The sequence below is a fragment of the Haemorhous mexicanus genome, chromosome 21 (assembly GCF_027477595.1).
Source record: "Haemorhous mexicanus isolate bHaeMex1 chromosome 21, bHaeMex1.pri, whole genome shotgun sequence".
Taxonomy (NCBI): Eukaryota; Metazoa; Chordata; class Aves; order Passeriformes; family Fringillidae; genus Haemorhous; species Haemorhous mexicanus.
This window is the reverse complement of record NC_082361.1, coordinates 9,140,146-9,161,470: the sequence shown is the minus strand read 5'-3', so window position 1 is coordinate 9,161,470 and position 21,325 is coordinate 9,140,146. Positions and strand designations below refer to the sequence as shown.

Here is a 21,325-nt window from a genome sequence, read left to right as displayed (position 1 = left end):
GCACACAAGCAGGTGTTGCATTTGAAATAAGCAAGCAATGTTTAACCAAAGGTACCTGTGCTTATAGTGGTTGGATAGAACCACTGTCAATATAGAATATATACTATACAGGTATAAATACTGTCAGTGTGCTTTTGCTTTGTGTGATTGGTCAAAAAACTTTTAAAGTGAGTTGTAACATTAACTTCTTTGTCTGCTGCCTGGGATGTGAGCTGATGGCATCTTCCCATTGTCATAACCAGGTAATGAGGCTGGTGCTGGAAAATAAAACAGCTCAAGGCACGTTCCCAGCAGTCCTGTCCTGTTTGTGATTTGTACAGAGACCCTGGCCAGTGGAACAAGCCTGAGAGGATTGAGCCATTTCAGCCCTGCTCCAGCAAATCCCCCTGCTCAGAACAGCCCTTGAGCAAATGTGTGAGGCTGAGCAGGAGCTGAAGCACCTCCCTGAATCTTCTGGGGTTTATTTAATGTCTCAGGGAAGATTTATTCCAAATGACTGTGGGGTGGCCACCTCCAGGTTTAATAGGAGACATTTCAGCTATACAGCAGGAGAGTGACATATATCAGACAAACTTCAAGAGTCTCTTCAAGGCAGCAGTTGCTCTCTGAAAAGCAGTGAAACCTCTCCAAACAGCAGCATAACCGTGGGGGCTTGCCAAGAAAAAAACTCCAGCTGAAGAAACCTACTTGCAGCTCAACAGCATGAAAGCAGTGAGGGTACAAACAGCCCTGAACGTGCCTGGGAATTGCTTTCCTGCCCAGGATGCAAAAGGCAGCTGGGTGCTTTCAGATTGTGCCAGTGCTCTGCCATCCCTGCTGTATGACACAGAGTGACAGAATGGGTCTGAGAAAACCCAAAGTGGAGGTTTCACTTGATTTTGTAGTTGTTGAAAAGCCAGGTGTCTGCTAAGGAAGCCAGGAGCCTCCCCTGAAATGGAAAATGCAAACCCACTCCCTCTGAATTATTATAATTTTGAAATTAAGGGACTCTCAGGTAAAGATATGGGAGCAGGAATAACAGTTCTGTACTAGGGAAATTAAAAATAAAAATGCAATAGTTTAAATAAAGAAAACAACCCACTGCCAGAGTCAGAGCATGCCCTGACCCCCTGTGTGTCAGGGTGGTGGCACAGTCCCATCCCAGGGTGGCTCAGAGTGGTGGCACAGTCCCATCCCAGGGGGGCTCAGGGTGGTGGCACAGTCCCATCCCAGGGGGGCTCAGGGTGGTGGCACAGTCCCATCCCAGGGGGGCTCAGGGTGGTGGCACAGTCCCATCCCAGGGGGGCTCAGGGTGGTGGCACAGTCCCATCCCAGGGGGGCTCAGCCCTCCTGCAGTGCCAGCTGTGGTTCTGCTGGAGCAGGGATCCTGCACAAGGGGGGAGTTTTCCTCTGCAGCTCCAGGGCTGCTGGAGATGGGCCTGCTCTCCCTCTGGGAATGCAGGGCAGGAGAAAGCTGCTCCTCTGGGAATGCAGTGGGCAAAGGCTGCTGTGCTGTTCCCAGGTCAGATTGGATCCAGGTAGGAATGCTTGGCTCCTCCCCTGGGCGGAGCATCTCCCCATGGGATGATGGAATTTGATCAGCCCTGCAGGGACACTCCCTGGCCATGGACAGAAGAGGTCTCCTGGAGGGAGGATTGGCTGGGGGAGAGATAAAGAAAACTGCCCAGTGAACAGAGATAACTGTCCCAGCTCTGACAGATGGCCCCAACCACATCTTTCAACCTAAGACACCCTGCCATGGGCAGGGACACCTTCCACCATTCCAGGTGGCTCCAAGCCCCAGTGTCGAACCTGGCCTTGGACACTGCCAGGGATGGTGTGTGAAAACACAAGAGATAATGAAAGTGTTGCTGTAACAAAAAAATGGGTTTAAAAATTCCTTTTAAAAGCTCTGTTGTGCCAGGAACTTTATCTTTTGGAGAAAAAACAACAGATTGCCTGAGAGGTGGTGGCTGCCCCGTCCCTGGCAGTCCAAGTCCAGGCTGGACATTGGGGCTGGGAGCAGCCTGGGATGGTGGAAGGTGTCCCTGCCCATGGCAGGGGGAGGGATGAGATGGGTTTTAAGATCCCTTCCAACCCAAAGTATTCTATGATTCTAAAACCCAGCCCTTGCAGGGGAGGAAAATCCCCCCGGAGCTGTGGGAAGCAGCTCATCCCAAAAAACCCCCTGGGTGTCCCTGCCCTTTCTGGGGTTGGTTTGTTGAACTGGTCTGTGGCAAAACCTTTGCTGTTCATCCCTGTTCCCAGGTTGTTTCCTCCTCCTGGAGTCCAGAGAGGAGCAGCTTTGAGCTGGGCTCATCATTTTTTACGGGCTTAATGAATATACACTGTAGTAAATATTTTCACACTTCAATTTGGAATTTCACAGGCAGTTCTCATTCAAATTTGGAACAACTTGGCAAGGCTTTTGGTTAGGAAAAACCTTTTTTTTCTTTCCTAGAGCAGAGAGTCCTTTTTATTTAAAATGTCTTCACAAAACCTTGTGAAATGTCTTTAGAAGGAGCTGAGAGAATCATGCCCAACTGATTTTTTGTTCTGTTTTGTCTGAAATAGGAAGGATAAAAGACCTTTGGAATCTTGTTCTGAGTAGGGATTGCATTGACAAAGGGCTCTTGGGCCTGGGGGCTTTGCTGTGCTCTCAGTTCTGTGGGACTGAGCTCTCAGCTCCAGCTCCTGAGCTGTAGATTTATTTACAGGGATATTTTTTGCTCATAATTAAGGAAAAGCTGAACTGCTGGAGGTGTCTCATTAGAAGATAAGAATGAGAAGGTAGCCTAACCAAAATAAATTGATACTCTGGTCATTGCCAGTCCTCTGCTGGAAAATGCAGGTGTGCAACAGCCCTTGGTTCTGATTTTCTACCATGGAATCAAGGCTTTAATTCATTCAACCAATTTTCTGCTACTGGAAACTTCTTGGGAATATTTGCTGGTGATGTTTAGAAGGAAAATCAGGAAGAGTCTGGATCTGCATTAGGATGATGAGGAAGCCTGTGCATTATCCTTAGGGCTGTTGTTATTTGCAATGATCTTGGGCCTTGCCCCACAGTTTCCTCTGCTCAAAGCAGGAAATGCTGGAGTGTTGGATTGCTCTGGGAATTGCTCTGTGTCTCTGCTGACCAAGGGGCTGCAGGGCCCAGGGACTGCTGAGTGGCAGGAAAAGTTTATTCTGCATCTACTCACTAGACCAGCAAATCTCTGGGTGGGTCTGAATGCAGACACAGAAAATCTCCTGTGTCCCTGAGCAGCCAGGGAGAGCAGGGCTCTAAATCTGTGTTGGTGTTTATTTATTTATACCCAGGGATATTTCTCCCTTCTCATGACTTTCAGAGCACATTTGGGGACAGCTTTGGCTCTTCAGACACCTGAAGCCTTTGCAGAGTAAGAACAGCATGTCCAGAGAGTGCTGAATTTCCTCCAAGTGCAGCTTGACTCACACAGGAGTTCTCTCCATGAATGATTTGTGCTTGATAAGAACTCAAAGCTCAGCAGCAGAATTTGTTTTTCAAGGTGCTCCCTCCAACTGCAGCACCCAAGGCCAAGAGCTTCTGTGCTCTCCTTGTGCCCCTTCCCAGGAAAGGCCAGTCCTGTGTGCTCAGGGAAACCTGCAGATGGGTGGCTGAGGCACTGCTGCTGGGAATCAGAATATTTGGGGTTTTGCTGGCTGAGCCTGCTCCCCCTGCAGCACCTCAGCTCGAGTCCCCTTTTGTGAAATGCTGGAATTTCTTGGTCTCATGAGCTCGGTGGCTTTTAGATTTGTGGTAAAATGTGTGAAATGAATCCTCAGAGAATCACAGAATGGTTTGGGTTGGAAGGGACCTTAAAGATCATCTGGTTCCAGCCTCCCTGCTGAGGACAGGGACAGCTTCCACCAGACCAGGCTGCTCCAAGCCTCATCTAACCTGGCCTTAAACCCTCCTTATCTTCCAGGTAAGTGCCCTGTGGGGCTCGGAGAGGGGCTGGGCAGGTGTTTGCTGGGGCAAAGCTTCCTCTGGAGAACCCCAGGCAGAGGCTGCCCTTCCTCACCCTGAATGTGCCTCACCTGTCCCCACCAGGAGCAGTCTGCACCGTTTCCATCCATAATTCAAGCCCACAGCTGTTTAAAAATAAAAGAAAGGGAGGAGAGGCTACGAAATCAAAATAAAAACATTAAAAAGGGGTAGAGTCCCTTGGCCAGCCTGTTATTTCTGACAGTGGCAGAGCTTTCCCAGTGCCAGGCAGGCTCATGAATAAAGCAGCTGAGTGAGTTCATGCTAGCTGGGGAAAGAATGAATTTTTTATCAAGAAACCCTGTTAGCATATTTATGTATTGATATATTGGTGCCATAAGCCTTTGGATCAAGGCATTAAACAGCAGTGGTTTTGCTTTTTCAGCCTCCCCAGCTCTGCAGAAGGGGAGAAACAAAGGGGAGGATTTGCTTCTATTTAGACTTGGCTGAATTAACATTAATATTGCTTGCAACAACCACAGTTAAAACGTGTTCCCACATCTACTGCTATTGTGCAAAATTAAAATGCTGCCAGCTTTGAGGATTTTACCCAGAGTCTTCTTGTATTTGTGTTGACTTTATGCATTTGGATGCTTTCAGAGGAAAACCCAGCTCTGGATTGGTGTATTTGAGGGAATTATATCTCCCTTCACTCTTCTTTGGCACTTTCTGGGTCCTGCCAGAGGAAATAAAAGGTGGAAAATGAGAATCTTAAAGGGGGAGGTGATTGAGGTGTGTGTGAAGGTGAAAAGGAGGAGTGGAGTAGCTCAGAGACCTCAAAGAGAGAGGATCCTCTCAGGAGCATGGATCTGAGTGTAGATGTGCAGGGGTTTGGGGTCTCCTCCCAGAGCTCAGGCTTTGTCAGGGCTTTGGTGTGAGGGGAGGGCAGAGGCCACTGGAGACCCTCTGAGGGCTTTTCCTACAACTGCTGACCCCATCCCAAAGGGCTCCCAGGAAACACTTCCTCTGCCATGGGATCTTCCCTGGTGTCCAACCCCCCAAAGGCACAGTTATGATGTGCTCTAGGAGGAGATCAGATCCCAAAGGGCTCCCAGGAAACACTTCCTCTGCCATGGGATCTTCCCTGGTGTCCAACCCCCCCAAAGGCACAGGTATAATGTGCTCTAGGAGGAGATCAGATCACAGAACCCCAGAATTGGGTTGGAAAACACCTTTGGACTTGATGATCTCAACCTATGACCTAACACCACCTTGTCAACAAAACCATGGCCCTGAGTGTCACATCCAGTGTTTTTTAAACACCTCCAGGGACAGTGACTCCATTCCAGTGCTCAGTCCCTCTTTCAGTGGAGAATTTTTTCCTAATTCCCAGCCTAATCTTCCCCTGGTGATGCTCAAGGCTGTGTCTCCAGTCTCAAATTGCTGTCTGGACCTTACATGAAGTTTAGAGGCTCCTGAAAACTGGGCTGGATTTGAGCCCAGATAGCATTTCAATGGGATGGGGAAAGGCTTTCTGCAGATGCTGGTGCTCTGTATGGAGCAGCACGTGGGGCCAGTGTCACTATTGTGTTGAGGAAGGGTGAATAAAGTGACATGAAGGCTCCATTGTCTCAGAGGGCTAAATGCAATCTTATTAAAAAACACACTTTTTAAGACAGTTATGATACAGGTGGACCTGATTGGTCCTCAATCAATAGTTCTTGCACCATTGGCTAATTAGCCCCACATCATTGGCTCATTAGGCACAACACCTTCTGGTAAATATCTTAGGGGAAAACAACACCAGCTGCAAAGCTCAAGAATTGTTTTAATTCCTTCTCTGAACTTTCACAAAACTGCACAGAGCAATGCCTGGGAAAGTTTATCTGAGTTTGTCTCTGACCAGTTCTCAGCATCCACAGGTCAGCACTTGAGAATTGGGATTTCTCTCACTGCCCTGCTGGGGAAGGTGGGAGCAGCTCACCTTTCACCTGGCTGTGACCCCGTTTCACCTCCTGGGAGGGTGGGGATTGCAGCAGAGACCTCCTCAGTGCAGGGCTCAGTGGTGTTTCTGAGTCAGAAAGGCTACAGAAGGTTGAAAAGATTAAAGCCTTTTTTAACAAAAAGGTTTTTTTCTCCTTCTGCTTTCATCGTAAGGCAGGTTCCAGGTGCTCTTGTACATGCTTGTAATATTTTTGATTTTATTCATAGTAATTTCTGTGTTCATTTAAATGTAAGAATAGGAGCAGATAGAAATAAATCACCCATAAATAGCTTTGCTAATTATCAGGAATGGTGAGGAAGAGAGTTGTGAAAAATCAGACAGAGGGTGAAGAGAGTTCATCTCTCCAAGACAGCTGAGAGTTCTCAATGCACAAACACTTAACTAAGGGAATATTACCCTTTAATTGCCCTGAATAAGTCAGGCTGTGCCATTGATTAGATTCAGTGAGTAAACCTAGGTGTGCTCTATTTTGTATTTTGATGAAAAACACGGTAAAAGCAAATGGTCTGTGGTGTTTGGCTGTATCTGTCCAATTAAATCCCGTTATTGACCCCCACTCAGAAAACGTTTACATGGCAGCCCTTTAATTGTTTGTCTTTGACATTAAAGGTTATTTTATGTGATGTTTCTTCCCCTCCCAAAGCAGCTCCTGCTCCCTTTGATGGAGCCAGCAGTGGGACCTGGGGATGATCTGGTGAGCCCTGAGGCTCCCTGGGGATGTGGAGCAAGGAGCCAAAAGCAGGCAGAGACCCTGGGGACCCAGGGAGGGGATGGGGATGGGCTGGGAGAAGGATACTGGAGCAGGCCAGGCTTTTTTGGCATTTCCTGGTGATGGGATGGGGCTGGAACAGTGAGAAGCAACAAGAATGAGAATCCCAGATGGATTTGGGCTGGAAGGGGCAGGGACACTTCCCCCTAGACCAGGTTGCTCCAAGCCCCATCCAAGCTGGCCTTGGGCACTTCCAGGGATGAGGAAACAGCCCTTGGAGCAGCCCTGGGAAGGTGGGCGATGGCCAGGGCTGCAGGAAAGGAGATGAGAGGTGATAAAAGGGCATTTCTGGGCTCTGCAGCACAGTGCAAGCAGCAGTTGGCTGCTTTCAAGTCGATTGTTTCAAAGGGTGTCTTGGAATGAATTAATAACCAGACACAGCTGCCACCGTGTTAACAGGGGGAGCAGGGCCTGAGCAGCTCTGTGTGCCTGAGGCACAAAGTGAGGATTAACCCTGGCCCTGCTCTGCTCTTGGACACCCCACAAAAGGCCTGGTGCTGGGAAGTGCTGTGTGCTGTGCTGGAGAATGCCCTGTTCTGCAGCTCAGGGCTTTAATCCTCTGCAGGACAGCAGCCTTTGGCTTCTGAGTCTGCTGCAGCTGCCAAAATTCCCCCACAGGTCCCTGCACCCTGAGGGGTGGCTGTGCTGTCACTGCCTGGGGACACCAGCACTGGGCACGGAGAGAGGAGAGCCCCTGGATGCTCAGAGCCAATACAGTGATCCCTTAGGATTTTAACTTTTATATTTTCCAAATATTGGTAATCCTGCAGTTCTTTAGGGTATAGCTCCAAACTCCACACACAGGGTCAGCTGCTGCTTCCCCATTTGGGGCAGACACAACAATTCCTCTCCAGGCCTGGCAATCAAGGACACCTCACTGCCTCAGGGCCCAGAGATGGACACAAAAGTGAGTTTGGGGGCAGCAAACTTGGGGTCAATGACTTCATCACCTGGAGCTGTAATTGGCAGATGAACCCCCAATAATGGCCCAAACTTATAAAAGTGTGAAACCTGTGACCCATCATCCATTTTGGGTGTAGGCCCTGGGGGGTTTGTCTGCCCAAAATGTACCTGAAGGGCCTTCAATAAATATTCCTGCTTTTTATTGCCTTAATTCTGTCTGGCCTCTGGTTTTAGGTATCCAAAATAGGCATCAATAGGGAGAGAACAGAGAAAGGCTGTCCTGTGACACCCAGCTGTGAGCAGGGACAGCAGCTCCAGGGCAGCCGATGGAGCAGAGTCACCTGGAACAGGCTGGAGAGATGCTTTTGGGGATTTAGCAATTGGGTGATGGCTCAGGTTTCAGCTTTTCTATTTTTCACATTCTGTGCTGCTTTAGTGTGTGGATCTGAGCTTCATATCAGGGGATGGTGAGCTCTGTGCACAGAGCAGGGAGACGAAATAATTCCTGCTCCAGCTGGGCACCAAGGACAAATGATCCAAATCTCAGCCCAGGAGCACAAACCCCGTGGGCTGGAGAGAGAAAAACAAGCAGGGTGGGAGTGCCTGGGCTAAAGCTGGGCTGGGACAATGAACTGCAAGGTGCAAATGGAGCAGAACTGATCCCAGGGAGAGACCCCGTGCCCGGCCGTGCATTTTGGGGCCATTTTGGTTCATCTTGGGTGCAGCCCTGGCTGGGCTCTGGTGCTGCCCAGGGTGGATCCATGGAGGCCTTTGAATAAATCCCTGCTTTATTCTTCAGCTCTGTCCAGCCTCTGTTCTAGGCACAAGGCATCAGGGGTATTTGGGTATTTTATCATGCTGGGTGTATCCTGCTACAAGTGCCAGGTCAGGGGTGGGAGCAGCTGGGGGCTGAGCAGAGCTCAGAATTTTAGGGAGAGCACTCCAGGGGTGCAGAGTTTGTGTGGGCTTTAGATGTTTGAGGTGGAGATCACTCTGGCCCTGAAAGTGCTCCTCAGCTGCCTCAGTTTCCCTCTGTGCAGCTGTGGGAGCCTTGTGCTGTCACATTTAGGGAATGTGGATCTTTTCATGCCCGGGGCACTCCTGGGGCTGGGTGTGGGCACTGCTTGTGAAGAGCCCCATGGCTGTTTTTAACCAGGAGGCTCCGGAGCAGAGTGAGAGCCCCCTGTGAGCCCCTCCTGAATTTCTGGCTGTAATTCTGGCACATTCTGTTGATTATTTCATTTCTCTTGCCCTCCTGTTACATCTCTGTGGGCACAAGTGGCGCTGACAGACAGCCAGACGTTACAGCAGTGAAATGTTGTAGCTGGAACATAAAAATTGATTTGATCTCTTGGCTCCTCCTGCTTAATGAGTGAGCCTGGAGATCAGTGGCTCTGTGGACGAAGGGCTCAGGGCAGACAGAGCTGCCTGTGAGACTCTGGGGGCTTTCCCTGGGGGAAGGAGTTTGATTTTCCTGGCAGCAGTCAGGTTTTGAGTCATTAAGAGCCTCTCCCTGTGGCAGAGCCAGGGCTGTACCCTATGCTTGGGCTCCAGCTCGCTTGTGTGAGAAATGAGACTCACTTCCAAAACATTTAAAAGTTTTATTAAAACCTTATCAAAAAATACAACAGAAGACTGAATAGAGACAATATTACAGTGCTGGGAGCGGAAGATTTTTCCTACCATGTGCTCACCCACACAATAGAGTTTTCACCTTTTAACCCTTTAGCCCCCAAAAGTTCTGTCCATCGACTCCTTCTTCACTGTCCAGTGGAGGAGATCCCTGCCTGACATCTTTTTTGGAGGTCAGCTGTTGCCATAGTAACGAGCTGACCCTCCCAAATGTCCCAAACCCAGGCAACCCCTGATAGCAATACAAGGTGGGGGGGAAAACATAACTATAAATCTATAAAACTTCTCTTAACATATATACATCATATTTGCCTGTTAATTGTGATAAAACATAACTATAAATCTATTAAATGTAACTATAAATCTTTAAAACAATAACTATAAATCTATAACACTTCTTCTAACAAATATACAGGATATTTGCCTTTTAATTGTGAGAGTCAACCGTGACATTACTCATCTGCCACACTTGGGGGCACTGGGAAAGGTGCTGCACATCCAAGAAGGCTCTGCTTTCAAGGAGCACTTTGTCACCACTTTTGCCTGGTGTTTGTCACCATATCCCAGGTGGAGTTTGTCCTGGATCCTCGTGAGCGAGGCAGAGCAAACAGAGCCAGGCCCTGCCTGCCCTGAGCAGGAGGTAACCCAGCAGATGCTCAGGGAAGGGTGGGTAATTGGTTGTATTTCAACACATTTCGTTTTTAAGGGCTTTGGTCGTGGCATGGAATTGTGGCTCTGTTGCCAAGTTTGGGCTTCAAATGGAGAAATAAATGATAAATGATCATTTGACAGCAGTGAACCCACTGCACTCCTTTGCATGTTTCTGTGCTTTTCCCTTCTCCCATCTGTTCCTTCCTCCAGATCCCCCCATGGGCCCTCCAGCCCCCCTTGGCTGCTGACAGCATTCCCAGCCTCACAGAACCATGGAATGTCCTGAGCTGGAAGGGACCATTTAGCCCTCCCTAGATGGGATCTGCTTGCTGCAGCCAGAGATGTCTGATTGACCAGATGAGAGCTGAAGAACAGCCCCTAAAGATAAAACCCTAAATATAAAATTGTCCCAGACACTTCCCCACTCCTCCTTTTTCTCTGTTTCCAGACAAATGGTGCCACAGGCCACACCTGGAATCGGCTTTACATCATCCCTCTCATCATCAGTGGCTCCTTTTCCCCTCACATTGGGAAGGAAGTGCTGAGGATGAGTTTCCCTGTTCCCTCTGAGCCCATCTGCAAAAATGCAGGGCAGAACAGAGCAAGGAGAGAGCTGAAAGCAAAGAGAGAGAAGAATGGAAAGCCAAACCAGGGAATGAAGAATTGGGGTGGGATGTCAGCTATTCCAAAGGCCTTCAAAACCCTAATTGGGCAGCTCAGAGCCATCCCTGCATTTCTGCTCTGGGCTGTTTCTCCTCAGATCCATTTGTCCCTTACCTTGAGCAGGGGGCTTGTGGTGAGGTTGCTGAGTGCCTATTCCTCTCCTCTGAGTCACTGATCAACTGACACAGCCATTCCTGAGAGGTGTTTGCTATTTGGGGAGATGCTGGTCTCGTGTTTGCTCCTGGAGGAAGGATTTGTGCAGACATGCACCCTATTAACAAACCTCAGGGTTATTTACTTGTGTCAGTGCTATAAATGTTATGTATAAATTGTGGTATTCACATACTCTTTGAACAGAGAGAGACATAATTCTCTCTCCCAGGATTTTTCCTGAGGAAGGCAGTGAGACAGCTCAGAGAAAGAAGAGAAAACAATTCTTATCTCGGCTGCTGTTGTTGTTTGACACATGTGGAATGTGTTAGGGAGATTGTTTACTGAAGAGAGTTTGTTAATTGGACTCTGCTGATGGTTGTTTGGACTGATTGGCAATTGGGTCAAAGCTGTGTTGTGACTGTGTGGAAAGGGTCACAGGTTTTTCTTTAGCATAGTGTAAGTAAAGTTTAGTAGTGTAGTATAGTATAGAGTGTAGTATAGTATGCAGTGTGACATAATGTAACTTAATAAAGCAATTGTTCAGCCTTCTGAATCATGGAGTCAGAGCACATTATTCCCTGGCTGGGGGCTCCCTGAATCAATATATAAATGTTATAAACATTATAAGTGTTACCACCTGTGAGAAATACTCTGACAGTTTGGGGGTTGTTGTTCATTGGGTGAACAGCAGTGAGGAAGGCAGTGAGAAAGCTCAGAGGGAGAAGAGAAAACAATTCCTATCTCTGTTTGCTGCCGCTCTTGTTTGGCACATGTGGAATGTGTTATGGAGATTGTTTACTGAAGAGAGTTTGTTAATTGGACTCTGCTGATGGTTGTTTGGACTGATTGGCAATTGGGTCAAAGCTGTGTTGTGACAGTCTGGAAAGGGTCACAGGTTTTTCTTTAGTATAGTGTATTTAGTATAGTGTAGTATAGTATATAGTATAGTATGTAGTGTAAGATAATATAGCTTAATAAAGCAATTGTTCAGCCTTCTGAATCATGGAGTCAGAGCACATTATTCCCTGGCTGGGGGCTCCCTGCGTTGATAAATAAATATTGTAAGTGTTATCACCTGTGAGAAATACTCTGACAGTTTGGGGGTTGCTGTTCATTGGGTGACTTCTCATACTGAGACTTTTGAGGTGGTACCAGGTACATGCACAGCTGAGGTAAAACACATTTAAAGTGCTTCCTTTTCTGAGTCCTGCAAGCAGAGTTATCCTTGGAAATATGATTGGGAACACTGGCCAAAAGCAGCACAGATAATAAGTTAAAGGAACAATATCAGTTAGAATGAGCAGTTTTTGCCAGTTGGTGCTTGAGAGCAGTTTTTTGGGGTTCTGCCTTTGGGCAGGGAGCTGAGCTCAGGGTTCCTGCTTTTTTTACCCTCTGCAGAAGGACAAGGAGAATGCAAGAATTTACTTGTATCAGTATCATTTATCAGCAATAAATGTTATCACCTGTCAGAATGCTGTGATTTAGGTTTTGGCTGTTTATTGGGTGACTTCTTATACAGAAACTTTTGAGGTGGCACCAGCTACATGCATGGCTGAGGTAAAGCACATTAAAAGCATTTCCTTCTGTGAATCCTGCAAGCAAAATTACTCTTGGGAATGTGATTGGGAAGAGGGACCAAAAAACATCACAGATAATGAGTTAAAGCACTAATATCAGAATTAATGCAGTTTTTGAGCTCTTCTCTGTAGGCTCTGCCTTTGGGCAGGGAGGTGAGCTCAGGGTTCCTGGTTTTTTTTTTTACCCTCTGCAGGAGGAGGGAGAAGGATGAGAAGAAGTGTTTAGGTCTTTACTGTCCTTTTTGCTCCCCTTCTCCTTTTCCTTCCACCCAACATCAGATCCTCAGATTGCTGCATTCTTCCTGCACAAGAGAGGAATTTGCATTTTCCTCAGCACTGGGATTCTGTCAATGGCCATGTGGCATTTTCCTGTTCAGCACTTCCCCAAAGAGCTCCCTTGTGGCTGATGAATGCAGAAACTTTGTCATAAACTGCACCACCCTCCCCTCCCGTTCATCTGCCACTGCTGCCAGCTCAGGGTGGGTTTGGCTGGCAGGAGCCCGAGGTGCTGAGTGAGCAGATGTGGAATTCCAGCATTCCAGAGATCCTGGGTTTCTTGCAGACTCCTTGTCTGGGTGTGAGCAGATCCTGGGCTGAACTGCAGCCCAGCTTTAGGGAAGGCTGTGGTTCCCTGCTGGAGTGGCTCTGTTCAGGTGGAAATGTGGTGCTGGGAGTGGGAGCCAAGCTGGGGAGGGAGGAGGCTGCTGCAGGGAGCCTGCACAGGGTTAGGCCACCTAAAAATGGGGTTTGGTCCTGCAGTAGGGTCAGCCTGGAACTGTGGAATTCTTTAGGCTGGAAAAGGCCTTTAAGGTCATCATTCCCTCAGCACTGACCCATGCCCCCTACACTGCTTTTAAATCCCTCCAGGGATGGGACTCCACCACTGCCCTGGGCAGCTGTGCCAGGGCTGGGCAGCATTTCCATGAAGGAATTTTCCCTAATGTCCAACTTAAACCTCCCCTGGCCCAGCCTGAGGCCGTTCCCTCTCCTCCTGTCCCTGTCCCTGGGAGCAGAGCCTGACACCCCCCCTCCTCCAATCTGTCCCCTCCTGTCAGGAGCTGTGCAGAGCCACAAGGTCCCCCCTGAGCCTCCTTTGCTCCAGGCTGAGCTCCTTTCCAGCTCCCTCAGCCCCTCCTGGGACTCCAGACTGTTCCCTGGACACATTCCAGCCCCTCAAGGTCCTTCTTGAGGAGCCCAGGACTGGAGACAGGATTTGAGGTGCCCCAGCACAGGGGTGGTCACTGCTCTGGTCCTGCTGGATGCACCATGGCTGGGACAGCCCAGGTGCCATTGGCCTCTTGCCTACCTGGGCACACCTGGGCTCATGTCCAGCCACTGTTACAGCACCCCAGGGCCTTTCCCAGCTTTCCAGCCCCAGCCTGGAGCTGTGACCCAAGGACAGGACCCTTGCTGACCCTCAGCCCATGGTGTGACATCATGGATCCACCCTGGGCTGACCCCTCTGCAGGGCCAGCTGCCCTCCAGCACATGCATGTCCCACCCAGCCTGGTGTCACCTGTGAACTCCATCCCCTCATCAGGTCACTGACAGAGATAACAGAGGGATCTCCCCACTAGAGCTGAGGAAAAAGCATGGTGTGGATGTTGGGACAACCAGCTCTTTGGCTGGAATTTCAGCTGCTGAACACAGCAGGACTGACCCAGACATCAGTGGTGGCCACTGCTATGGAATTCCAAAGGGAATCTCCTCTGCCCTGCAGGCTCTGGGTGGTGTTTCCTTTCTGAGGTGAAATAATACCTGTGTTTGTCTCTCCCTTTGTTTCCAGACAAACGATGCTGCAGGAAACACCTGGAATTGGCTTTACTTCATCCCTCTCATCATCATTGGCTCTTTCTTCATGCTCAACTTGGTGCTGGGCGTCCTATCAGGGTAAGGCATTCTGAATTTCTGTCCCCACCTGGGTATTAAAAGGGAAGATGTGTTGATTTTAGGGGGTATTACTGAGAGAGATGGGTGACACATCACGCTGTGTCCCCTTCCCACATATCCCACCCTGTCCTCTCCTTGCAGGGGGATATTTCCATACAGCCCTAGGGTGGGGGGACAGGCTGGTGAAAAACCCTGCACTGAGATGATTCTGAATCCAGACCCAAGAGTGAAGTGAACTTTTGTGTGGAATTAGACTGATTTGGGGCAGTGCAGCCAACACTTCTGTGCTGCCTTGAAAAGCCCTCAGAGACCTGCTGGCACCAATAAAATGCTGGAGTGGGACATGGAAATGTGGATAATGCCACTGATGCAGCCTGGGGAAAGGGGAAGCTCAAACTCAAGGCAATTAAAAGATCTCAGGTTTGGGATTTTTTTTTGTGGTGTTTTTTGTTTTCTTGCTTTTGATTTTTTTTATTGATTTGTTTTGTTTGCTTGATCTCTGCCTGCTTGAACCAATGTCTGGATTTTGGGGACACGCTGGTCCCTTGATGTTCAAACCCCAGGGGTCAGCCAGGGATTTGGTGTTTGTTGCAGCTGAGTTTTGGGTTTGGACCTTTGCAGGAATCAAGGTGCCAAGTCTGAAGCTGGAACATTCCCAGCATCTGGGGAGATGTGATCTGGAATTTACACACCCAGGACTATAAAGCTCTCAGACTTTGGCACCTCATTCTGCACTGAGTTTCTTCTTAGATCATGCAGGCAATTGAGATCATTGAAATGTATTAAAATCTGGATTTTTTTCTGCCTCTTGGCAGCAGGGGAATTAAAAATGAGTTCTTGCTGCTGTGTGGTAAAAGCCCTTCAGTGCTGCACCTTTCCTCTTCTTTTTTTGAGTGACTGGAGAAAGGAAAGTGTTTTCCAAAGAACATACCAATGCTGATTTGTATTATTTTGTTATTGTTTTCCTCCTCAAAGCACAGGCTATGGGCTGCAGTGCAGTGGTGTTTGAGGAGGGGAGAGGGCTGTGGGTGAGGCTGTGTCACACCCTTCAGTGCAGGAATAATCATCACAATCAACAACTGATCAGCAAGTGACCAAATCGATTTATAACTGATCAATATCTGACCAAAGCCATTTATTATTGATCAAATCCATTTACAGGGCATCCTGGTGTATCAGAGGCTTTGTCTGATGGCTGATTTTCAGGGATTACCCCAGCAGGGCTGAGTGTGGTTCATTAGGTGCCTCATCTCCCTTGTTCCACAGTGGGATTTAAACCAACCCCAAATCCTACAGGCTCCTGCTCCTTTGTGCTGGAATCAAAGGGGTTTGGTGAGCAGGAGCTGGAGAACTCTGTCTGACTCTCCTGAAAGCCTCTTGTTGCTTGGGGCAAAATATGAATATTATATAAATGTGAATCTCCTCTTAAAAACACAGCTCTGTGCAGGATTCCCTGTGTTAGTGGTGAGGATGAGAAAATCTTCCTCACAGAGGGGAGCTTTTAATTTCTGTTTCACAGAGTGGTTTGACGTCCTTGCCTGGAATAATTCCTGGGGAGAGGCTGAGGAAATAAACATCACAGCACAGGTGTGGAGCACAGGGCTCCTGGTGTGCTTGGAGCTGCTGAGCAGGGAAGGAAAAAGGTATAAAATGTATAAAAATCCTTCCCAGTGAGGGTGGGGAGGCCCAGAGCAGCTGTGGCTGCCCCTTGGCAGTGTCCAAGGCCAGGTTGGGCAGGACTTGGAGCACCCTGGGACAGTGGAAGGTGTCCCTGCCGATGGCAGGGGTGGAATGGGGTAAGTTTTAAAGTCCTTTTAAACCCAGACTATTCCATGATTCTATATCTGAAAGGAGGAGTGATATAAAGACACCAGGAAAAAGGAAAGCCCCTCAGAAAGCAGAGACTGTGTCAATGTGCTCTGCAGCCAACAGCCCAGACAGCACCATGGAAAAAAAAGGAAAAAAAAAAAAAAAGAGAAATTTAATTTGGAGCTATTGTTTGCCTGGGTTTCTGCGTGGAGAAAGGCATGGAGAAGTTGACTTCCATAGGATAGAGCTTCACTCAAGGACACAAAGCCATCACATCCTCGAGACTGCATCAGCTCCAGCTCCTGCTCCAAGCCCTGTCCAACCTTGCCTAAATCAAAAATGACAACAAATTATTGAACTTCCTCCTAAATTGTGCAGAGTTCTGCCATAAATCTTGATGGAATTTTCTGCTTTTCTGGAATTATTTGTGAATCCATATCAACACTGAGCAGATACCAGTTATGAGTGGGTTTGGCTCCTGGGTTTGACTGTTTGAGGAAGTCTTGGAAAACTGACCCCGTTGGGATGCCCAGAATCACCTGCTCCCAAAATTTGCAACAAGAGATGAAGCCTGTGTTGAAATAAAGAGCAAACAACCTTCCCTCTCTGCTGATTCTTCTGGAATCATGGGACAGGATCAGAGGAAATGGCCTCAAATTGTGCCAGGGTAGGCTTAGGTTGGATATAAGAAGAGTTTTTTCATGGAAAGGCTTAGGGAACATTGGAATGGGCTGCCCAAAGTGTCAGCATCCCTGGAAATGTTTAAAAAGTGTGTGGAGGTGGCACCTGGGGACATGGCTGATGGTTGGATTTGCTGATTTTAGAGGCCTTTTCCTACCTGGAGGATTCCATGATTCTGTAGCAGCAGCAACAGAGTGATGGGAGATGTGGAAGTTTGGAAAAGAGAGAATATAGAAATGAGCCCCAGTCTCAGGCCCCAGGGGGGGTCCAAGAAGCTCAGTAATTCCTGGTGGATGCTGGGCTGGACCTGCTCACCCCAGTGCCAAAGGGGGGCTCTGACTGGGGAAACTGGGATCAGCTCCTCCCTGCCAGGCTGGATAGCACTGGAAAATACAGAAATTGAATCACAGAAATACAGGAAATACAGGGAATTCTGTGTTGTTTTCCAGGGGTATTCAGAGATTTCCTGGAGTGGTGCAGTGGTCAGAGGTGCACAAGGGAGCTGTGACTGAAGCAGCTCCTGAAATCCAGGGAGTTTGGTTGGTTTTTGTGGAATATCTGGGGCTCTCCAGCAGGACTCAGCATCCTCTGGAGCAGTGGTTTTGTGTCCCTTGTGGGGGATTTTCCTCCCTGCTCCTCACTTTGTACTTCCCCCTTTTTCCATTTTCCTTCCCTGGTGCTTGATTCTTCCATGAACCAAGGAAACTCAGCAGCCCTGCAGAACCCAATAGAGCAGAAAAATACAGATTATTTCCTTCTGCAGAGCTTTTGCTGAGTGTCACAGCTGATTTGGGAGCTCAGGACTGCACAGGGCCAGGAGAGCAGGAGGAGAAATTCCTCTCCCTTTTGATCCCACTAACATCCAGGAGCTCATTTCCTTCTGCTTGTGACCCGTGGAATTCCAGAACTCCACGGGTCACAAGCATCCATATGCTGGGAATTGGGCTGGATGTCTCCCCAGTCACAGACACACACAAGAAAGGGGAAAATATAAATGATAAAATAAGTAATTGAAAACTAGGTGGAATTAGGAGATCTGACACCTGCTTCAAGTTTTGCTGGCCCATCCCTCCAGGCCCTTGGGTGATGCTACCTCTGTTTCAAAAGCTGGGGCACCTCACTCCCCAAAAACTGAGGTGGCATTCTCTAAGAGTGGTAGAACTGAAGTGGTGAAAATATTTAGGAATTTGTGCCCATAATGTATTTCCCTTGGAACATCTTTATGTGCTGACTGCAGTGGGAGGTTAATTTTATTAAATCCTTTGTAAACTCTTTGTTTGTGATCTAGGTAACAATACAGGAGACTACAACTTTTCAAAAAAAAAAAAAAAGACTGGCTGCCTCTGGTGGCACCACGAGATTGTTCTGACTGCAAACCATGGCAGGAGGTGCTGACCCCAGCTGCCCTCCTGTGTCCCTCAAACACAGGCTCATTTGCTGATTGGGATGTCACAGCTTCCCTTCTGGCCACAACACACCCTGGGATGATCCCCATGAATTTTTTATTGAACTCTAACCATGGTTTGCAGCCAGCAGGGAAAAACCCCCACATGCAGTTGAGAAGTGCTGCCCCACAGGGAATCTTTTTCTGATTTAATTCTGGTTTATTGTCCTGTGCTGGGCACCCCAACCCATCCCCAGCCTCAACCCCATCCCAACCCCTGTGGCAGCAGCTCTCTGGCCATGGAGAGGAGGCACAGCTTTCCCAGGCCTTTCTGGGAAGGCTGTGAGAAGATCAGAAAAAAGAAAGAGAAACAATTCTTATCTTAACCTGCTGCACCTCTTGTTGTGCACATGTGGAATGTGTTATGGAGATTTGTGCACCAAAGGGTGGTTTCTAATTAGCCAGTGGTGATGGTGTTTTTAAGTAAAGGACCAATTAAGTCCACCTGTAACAAACTAGGGTAAAAAAGTATGGGTTTCTTTAAAAATATTATTAATAGCCTTCTGAAATACATTAAATCTATGTCAATTATTACCTGGCCAGGAACCCACTGCCCTGACATACCCCAGCCCCATTCCAACTCCATCCTCATCTCCATCCCATCCCATCCCCATCCCCATTCCCATCCCCCTTCCCACTTTGTCTTCCCAGTGCTCCCTCCCTCAGCAGCCCCTTCAATGCTGTTTTTCTCCTGCTGCTGCTGTTCCCCTCCCAGCTCCCAGCATTTCCCACAGCCTGCTGGGATTATGGGGTTTCCTACAGCTCGGGTATTAATTTTGCCTGCTAATGAGCTGCATGATGCCACACAATACATGGCTGAACTGTTTTGATGCTTTGGATTACACAATGCAAAGAGGATAAACGTTATCCTGGGATGCTGGGAGGAAGATGATTGAACTTATTTCAAGGCTAAGTGCTTTTTGGCACGGACCCAGGCGGGGGGAGCGCTGAGGGTGGCGAGACAGCCGGAATTCTGGCCAGAGAGGCCATGCTCCCAGAGTGATGCATTGGGATCCTGGGAGTCTGTGCCTCTGGAGTGTGAAAAATGCTGCTTGTCATGTCCTCAAATATTTATGGTGAAGCCTGAGGTATTTCCAGCCCAGGCAGTGAAGAGTGATGGTTGCTGCCAGGGTTTACTCATCTGGCTGTGAGAGCTGAGCTGGAGAAGATGTGCTTTCCCCAGAACTGCTCTGTCCTGGGTGTGCCACACCTCTGTTTTATGGGATCACCTGGGGCAGGGGATGCCTTTTTGGGATATCTAAAACCAGAGGCCAGACAGAATTAAGGCAATAAAAAGCAGGAATATTTATTGAAGGTCCTTCAGGTACATTTAGGGCAGACAAAGCCCCCAGGGCCTACACCCAAAATGGATGATGGGTCACGGGTTTCAACCTTTTATAAGTTTGGGCCATTATTGGGTTCATCTGCCAATTACAGCTTCAGCTAATGAAGTCATTGACCCCAAGTTTGCTGCCCCCAAACTCACTTTTGTGTCCATCTCTGGTCCCTGAGGCAGTGAGGTGTCCTTGATTGCCAGGCCTGGAGAGGAATTGTTGTGTCTGCCCAAAATGGGGAAGCAGCAGCTGACCCTGTGTGTGGAGTTTGGAGTTATCCACTAAAGAACTGGAGGGTTACAAATATATGGAATATATAAAAGCTAAAATCCTAAGGGATCACAGGGACTCTGGGGAGATGTTTGGAATGGGTGCAGCAGCTTTGCACAAATGAGAGCCTGGCAGGGCACACAGCTCCAGCTGTGCTGGTACTTCGTGGGGACAAGGGGCAAGGCAAAAGGGACATGGACAAGGGGATTTAATTCTTTTTCTCACTCTTTTCTGAGCAATCTGGAGCCTGGGAGCTTGATCCCACAATACACCCTCCCCGTGCTGTGCTCCAGGCTCCCTGGGGGATCTCTGTGTCTCTGCTGTCCCGGGGTCACTGAGGTTTCTGTGGTGTTGGAGCAGCTCCTTGGGAGGCAGGACAGCCCCATCCCCACCTCCCTGACCCCAGCTGCCTCGGGGATGTGTCCTGCTGAATTTCATGACAAGTTTTCCCATCCTGAGGACTTTTGCCAGACTGAGATCATAAAACTCTGCCTGCAAGACGTGCAGAGGCTGGAGGAGAGCAGTGCTGATTAATTTGTCACAATGGCAAAATGTTCTTGTGTCCTCCTTCCCCTCATTACAGAGACAATCCTTCATTTGTTCCCAGTGCACTGGTACCTGCTGAGGTCTGACTTTGCCTGGTGTTAATTATTTGCAGCAGAAGAGCTGCATCATGGAAAGAGATGAGATTCTGGCTTCCTCCTTGCTTTTAGTCTGTTCCAAGGCTGTGCTTAAAAGGGAGAGGAAAGAGAAGAAAAAAGCAGAATTCTTTTTTCCCTTTTTCTTTGCTCATCACTCTTTTTAACAAAGCCATCATTGCAAACATGAAATGAGGGAGAAATTTTTTCTTTCCTGGTTTCTTGCAGGAGGGGGCAGTGACTGATCCTACTGAATGTGGGTCCTTTGCTCCTTCTGTGGTTTTGGTTAGTCCAGGAGAGCTGCACTTCCTTTATTTGCCCTTCTCTTAAGCCACAATGAAAATCAAAGCCTAGAATACAAAAATGATACAGAGGAGACCTAAATTTCAATTTCATGGGGCCTCTGCTTTGTCCTGGGAGTGGGAACTTGAACAGAGAGGTTCATCCTGCAATTGCAGCAGGCTGAGGCGAGGAGATAAATGGGGCTTTTGAACTCCTTTTTCTCCCTTTGTCAGTGCCTCCTTCCAGCCAGCTTTGCCCAGCTGTGGCACTTGCAGTTCTCAAATCAGATTTGGAGGAATCAAAATCAAATTGGCACAAGCTGAATGGAAAGGCAAAGGAAAGGAGGGAGGAAGATGGATTGAAGGCTTCACCTCTGTGCTGTTCCCCTTCTCTCCCCAGCGATACAGAACATTTCCCATCTCTGGCCTGCATTTGAAGCTCTTGTTGCAGTGATTAAAGAGACTCTGAAGCCTGACTGGGTGCTCAGAGATCATTCTCTCCAGATACTCCCATCCCTTATCAGCTGCTGGAGGAGAGCTGAGATTTCCCCTCTTTAGAGCAATGAGGGGGAAGCAGGAGCAGCTCTCCCTGTGCAGGATTGGTGGATCCACTGCTTATTCCTTAGCACTGGACATTGGGATGGGTTAAAAAGCTCTTTGGGCTCAGCCTGGACCTTTCCCAGTGGGATCCTGGCTG

At 48.4% G+C, this 21,325-nt stretch overlaps 1 protein-coding gene across 1 annotated transcript in view; it reads left to right on the top strand.

Moving 5' to 3' along the window:
- CACNA1B (calcium voltage-gated channel subunit alpha1 B) overlaps window positions 1-21,325 on the top strand; it is a 200,412-nt gene that overhangs the window by 21,105 nt on the left and 157,982 nt on the right. Inside the window, exon 5 of the mRNA XM_059865534.1 lies at window positions 14,068-14,171. Within this exon, the coding sequence (XP_059721517.1) occupies window positions 14,068-14,171 (104 nt within the window). The remainder of the gene's footprint in view (window positions 1-14,067; window positions 14,172-21,325) is intronic.